Genomic DNA, 6,000 nt, shown 5'->3' on the forward strand with positions numbered 1-6,000 from the left:
CATCAAGATCAGCCAACCAAGGAATATTGTTGGAAGCATTTAATCCTGATAGCACTTCAGAGTAAAATGTATTTGTCATCAGTACTCTCATGTGCTGCTGAAGGGACAAAGCTCAGAAGTGTGCGTGTACTAGTTTAAATATTCATAAATGTTAGTCATTTCAAGCAATCCCTTTGAATGTAGTGACTAATGTTCAACGGTATCTAGGTCAATTTTTTTTCTAGTACCATGCTTTTATTTAAATTAAAACAAAAAAACCAATTTGTTTGCTAAGAGCAGGAAGGACCTGGCTGTGACTGACTGCCATTCCTCCTGCCCTTAAGGAAGCAGAGCTCTCCTTCCCCCCTGCCCTTTACAAAGGGATGTGCCTTAAGAATAACAGGAGTAGTTGGCAATACTGACTTCCCTTCAGCACCCCAGCAAGGGGGGAGAGCTAAGTGAAAATTACAGTTAGGTGTTTCACACAAATTTTTTTAAGGATGCTAATAATACATTTGCATTGTCAGGGGCAACTAGCAATCATTAGGGAAGCTTTCTGTGAACTTTGGGCTGACAAAGCTGACATCCAGAGGCAGAACTGTATCTTCAGTAAAATTCTGCTGCTTCTGTTGCGAGGAAGCATTCCGCTAAAGATCTGCTGCACTGAAGTTGCACGTAAGGGGATGGATGATCTGTAGAATTGTTACCTCTACCTACATCTAAATGTCAAAATATTTTTTTTTTGCTGATGCGTTCACATGATTTATGAGTAAAAAGGCAGATTGTCTCAAGATTTGCTCTTTACAGGGGAATTCAACTTGAAAAAGATGGGAATAAGATGCATTTGGCAGTGTGCTAATGCTGGCTGTTGTCTGCAGGGCGCTGTGCAGATGAGTAACTGGGATCTTCATTCCTCTGGAATGTGGAGTTCATTCAGTGTTGTGGGCTCTGCTCTGGGCTGAGCCACAACCGTTAAATGTGAAAGAAACAGCAACTCTGAAGAAATACCAGGTGTCTCTTAGTGAGTTTGCTTTTTTGTGATATACTTACTGCTGGCCTGTCTGCCATGGGGCAACACATAGGCCAGTAGGTTGCATAAGGGCTGGGGGAGAGCTTTTATTTCCAGGACTGGGTGTAGCCACACTTGCTGGGGAGGGAAGGAGGAAGCCTAACTGCTGTGGCATAATCATACCATGATGTGTTCCAGTAAATGGACTGTGCCAGGGTCTGCTGAAGAGGAGAGATACCTCTGCTTAAACAGTCTTTCATTTTTTTTTTTCTTTTTTCCTCCTCTTTTTTTCTTCCTAAACCCTCTCCTCTGCTGAGTTAGAATCAGGGAAATGGTACTAATTCACAAATGGACTTGATTTTTCTGGATGTAGAGGCTTAAAGTATCTAGAATATCTGCAAAGTGTTTATATTTAATATAGTCAAACTGATGGCAGGAGGAAAACGAAGAATTGTGGTCCTGATTTCCAGCAGTGTTGGATGTATTGGTGTTTTCCCCCAGCTCTGTTCTTGTACCAGGCAAGATCAATATGCTGCTCTGTAGCAGGGATGCTTTTTTAAAAATTGTTATTATTTGGGGATATCATCAGTCTGAAGTAATAAAATGAACAAACATGGATTTACCTGGAGTCTTTCCCATGCCCACTGTCATCTTGGCAGCATTGCCTGGGCAAATGCTTTTGTTCCATGCTGTGCTATGTGATTATGGCCATACTGTCTTCCCTATGCCTTTTTGAGGGCCTATGGTGTGCGTGTGCACAGCAATGATGTTTTTGAGCCTGACCACAGTAACTGCTGTAATCTTTTGGGTGTTCTGATGTCCAAGACACTTCTTCATGTGTGAGCTGAGCCATTCTAAATCATGCTTGAATTTTGAAAGATAAGATTAATAATTTCTTTGAGAGCTCTTACCTTTAGGTCTCCTTAGGCTTTGTCCAGACTGCGGAGATCTGTGGTCACACCTCTGTGGGTCACTGCTCAGCCAAGAGCGGACAAATGAGGTGACTGTATTCTTTTGAGGATGTTGGGTACACAGCATTTTGTTACTTGCCTGTGTTGAGTCTTGCAGGTATACCACCTTGCTACCTCTGGCTTGCACTCTGTACTCATGAAACTGCTCCCAGCACCAGTAGAGCAGCAACACGCTAATGTTAAGGCACGTGTACCTGTTTGCTCCATTTGAATCAAGCCCAAAAGCTGGAAATATTGCAACTGTATGAAACTTCCATAAATTAGTTAGTTCTCTTTGCAGAAAGCATGTGGGTAAAGAAACCACTGTTAGAAGGATCAAGGGTACATGGGACTGGGGAGGGGAAATACTTTTCATTTATTTGTTTATGTAATTATTGAGCAACATGTCAAAGGTAGAACTATATTTATGTAGAAACTGTCTTTTTGTTTTCAGTAGTGGTTTTCAAGCGCTGTTCTGTTTTCCTTAACTATTCTAAGTTATTTAAAACCAATTCTCACTCACAGTGGCCCTCCATTGACCACAACTCTGCCCAGCTGGTGTGGCCTCATAGCCCGCTGCTTGACAAGTCCCCAGGTTTATGATGTAAGTAAAATAACTCAATACTTCTGTGTTTTGTTTTCTTGATGTATATGACTTCAGCAACTTTACTTAGTTGGGCAAAGGTGGTGAGATATATTTATTGTAAGTAACTGGGCAGAACCTAGGCAGAAAAGAGTGAAGATAGACAACCTGAGGCAACAACTTTTGTTAGTAGAAATCAGAGATGCTGTTATTGTTCAAATACCATTTAATGATATTTAAGGATATTGAAAAATTATAGATCTAATTAGTAAACTAGTTGTTCACGAATAACTTCAACATGTTTTGTCCCTTCTTGACACTTTTGAACAAGATTCCTTTCCTGCTGTTGCTAAGATTGTATTGAGGTCTCCTTGAGAAATGACATTGACATATTTATCCATGCCAGAAGGAAATCTGGTAGGACATCCCTTCATTGTTTCCACAGTGAAATTTAAGATGACATTTCAGAAACTGTTTATCAGTTACTTATCTCAGTCTAGCACGTCAGAATACTAGCTGTGTGGCCATGCCTTGCAATAATTAATGCTTCTTTCTCCTGTTACTCTTGCGAGATCCTGATACATGTCCTTCCTATCTGGAAAATGCTTCTAAAGTCTTACAAGTTTCTGTGAACTGATTTGTAAATACAGTCTACACCCTAAGTCTATACTTAAGGTGAATGCTCTGAATTGCACATTCTCCAGAATGGTAACATATTTGCTATGTTCAAGTAGCATAGCCAGATTTCTATTATTTGGGCCAGAATTCTATTATTTTTTTTCCTAGAAAGTTTCACATCCCACGTGGAACTTTGAAATACTCCTCATTTCTTACTGTATTAGAATCTTGCTTTTATCTGACAGTAAAATTTCCAAGAAATTTCAAACTTCTGATGCTTATTTAGAGCTATTAGTAATGCAAGAAATTGGCTTTGTTCCCATCTTTGCAATGCCACTGGAGATCTTAGAACAGATCTAGGCTGGATGGCATCCATCAGAACAATTAGTCTACTTGTGTGTTAGCCATGTGGCTATCTGTGTATGATCTTACAGGATTAGATCCTCAGTTACTGGATAAGTAACCGGAATGAGCATGTAGGCCGTGGCTTTCGTTTTATCTTATAGTTTGGCCCTTTTTTTTCCCAGTACTTCTCAGTTGCTACTATATTTGTGATGTACTTTTCTAATATTTGCTGTGTTGTGAGCAAAAGTAGAACAAGGGGCAGTGGGCAGAAACTGGAACACAGGGCATTCTGTATAAATACAAGGAAGGACATCTTTACTCTGAGGGTGACAGAGCACTGGAACAGGCTGCCCAGAGAAGCTGTGGAGTCTCCTTCTACGAAGATATTCAAGACCCAGTTGGATGCCTACCTGTGCAATCTGCTTTAGGGAACTACTTTAGCTTTGGGTTGGACTTGATGATCCCCTGGGGTCTCTTCCAACCCTTGCAATTCTGTGATTCTGTGCATGGAAATGTACTTAATTGGATTAGTCTGTGTCACACCTCACCTCCTGAGGTGAAGTGTTAATTTCATCACTGCATAACTCGCCGTTTATGTTAAAAATGCTTACAAGGCTGCTTGCTACTTTTAATGCTCATAATGTGGAACTTCGGCATTGTATTCTTTTTTTACTGTTTGTATTTTGTTGCATTGCTGCCTTAAGATTAGGGTTAACAGTTCAAGGTGTAATTTCTAGTTTCCTTTCAAGACTTCCTAGCTCTGCGATTGCTTTTTACTTCTTCAAAGTTGGAACTAAAAAGCACAAGAGGCTGCTGTAGTTCATGTTTAAAATGATTACTTTTAAAACTTTCCTCCTGTCTTTCACTTTGGTGACCTCTTGGCAGGGCTTTACAATTTATCCTAAAGTAATGGAGGTAAATTTGAATTCCCTTATGATGTGTCCTTTGAAACTAGCAATAATTCTCTTTTCTACCCACTACTTATTGCATTTGGATGAAGCATCTGTGTTATCACTTGCTCTTCCTGATGAAGCACTCCTGGGGATTTTGGCTTTGCTTGTTGGTTGAGAGGTGTGCTTTGTCCTACATGTGCTTCCACCTGTTTTTCTAGATTGTTTAGCCCTTGCATCATGCCCAGTGGGACGGTTGGTATGAAAATACCAGAGAATTGAATGTAGTTTGCTAAACGTGCAAATCCAATAAAGAAACTCCATTTGCAGTATGCCAAAGTCTTAGGAGGAGTAATTTTCTGATGTAAGTTTTGCCACCTGCGATGCCTGTGCTGTATTCAGCATGAGAGGTCAAAATACTGCCTATCAGCAATAAAGACTGGCTTCGTAGTAAGCTTTAGCAGCTAGATTACACGTTGTTAGCTGTGTGACATCTCCACCAAATGTTGTAATGAATGGACAGAACGCTGTGAAGCTCCTTGAGGTGAGTGGGTAATGGTGTGTTAAGTCAAAACAAACTTCAGTTTTTTGCACGGTTTTGACGTTAGATACTTAGCCATGATAATTTGTGAGTTTAAATAGTGAAGTTCAGACCTATGCTGCTTGAGTGAATTGAAGTTACTCCTGAAGAATTGTAGGGGATTACAGAGGCCAGTTTAGGGTTATTCTTGGAAGAATTTCAAGTCTCTGGGGATCTACTTGGATACATTTCCTGTCTTTCTTGAAAGAATTGTTCATGCTGTATGAAGCACAGTAGGTTTACACACACATTCTCTTTGCTTATAAACATAGCATCAAATCCAAGTACTGCATGGGTTTGGCCATGCGTGTTCTGTGGGAAAGTGTATGAAGTGAATTGCCTGCTGTTTGCAGTGTTGTTCAGTGAAATAAGTAAGAGTATCTCAACTAGCACAAGGCAATGTTTGTTCACCATACTGTGAGAACACTGTTTTCTTTGGAATGGATCCTGTTTATGAACAAGTATAGCCTGGGACAAACCAGAAAGGACTGAGTCAGGAATTCCCCTGTAGTATAAGGCTTGGGGCCTCTCTCCACTCAGTACTGTGCTCCCAAAAGCTGCCCAGCCTTTTGGGGAAGGTCAAGCATAGTGTGTTTGGATCTGCTATCCTTGCTGCCATTAACTTGCTGTTAAATGGCACTGTGGAGCTGGGAGATGCTCTGGGAGCTTTTGGTATGCTTGTCCTTCCTTAGTGCTTCTCCAAGGGCAAACACTGTGATAAGCAACTTGTGATAACAGCTTTGCAGCATCTTTGGTTTAATGCCTGAATACTGCTTTAAGAACTGCCTGCTTGTTGTTCTTCTCAGTGTTTCTGCTTTTTGTCTTACTTTGAATGTCTCTTCTTCAAAGATGGTGTACATATAAGGATGACAGATGTTCTTAAATAGCTCGTTTTCCTGTGGCTTTCTGAATTGTCTTAGTCTTGTTTCCCAGACTTTTTTTTCAATAGAAAGCTTGTAAAAGTTGTTTCTGTGCACTGTATCAGAATCTTTCAATTTTGACCTTCTCTTGAAGATGCTGGCAATAGTTCAGCGATTTTTTTTTTT

The 6,000-nt window shown here is 40.4% G+C and overlaps 1 protein-coding gene across 1 annotated transcript in view; it reads left to right on the plus strand.

Moving 5' to 3' along the window:
- Nucleotides 1–2,599, plus strand: part of LOC100549657 (sodium/hydrogen exchanger 7) — a gene marked incomplete at its 5' end in the record, with an annotated part of 52,248 nt that extends 49,649 nt beyond the window's left edge. The window contains one exon of the mRNA XM_031557346.1: nt 2,437–2,599. Coding sequence (XP_031413206.1) covers nt 2,437–2,584 — 148 coding nt within the window. The remainder of the gene's footprint in view (nt 1–2,436) is intronic.
- Nucleotides 2,600–6,000: the final 3,401 nt, after the last annotated feature.

Source organism: Meleagris gallopavo, chromosome 1 (genome assembly GCF_000146605.3).
Source record: "Meleagris gallopavo isolate NT-WF06-2002-E0010 breed Aviagen turkey brand Nicholas breeding stock chromosome 1, Turkey_5.1, whole genome shotgun sequence".
NCBI lineage: Eukaryota > Metazoa > Chordata > Aves > Galliformes > Phasianidae > Meleagris > Meleagris gallopavo.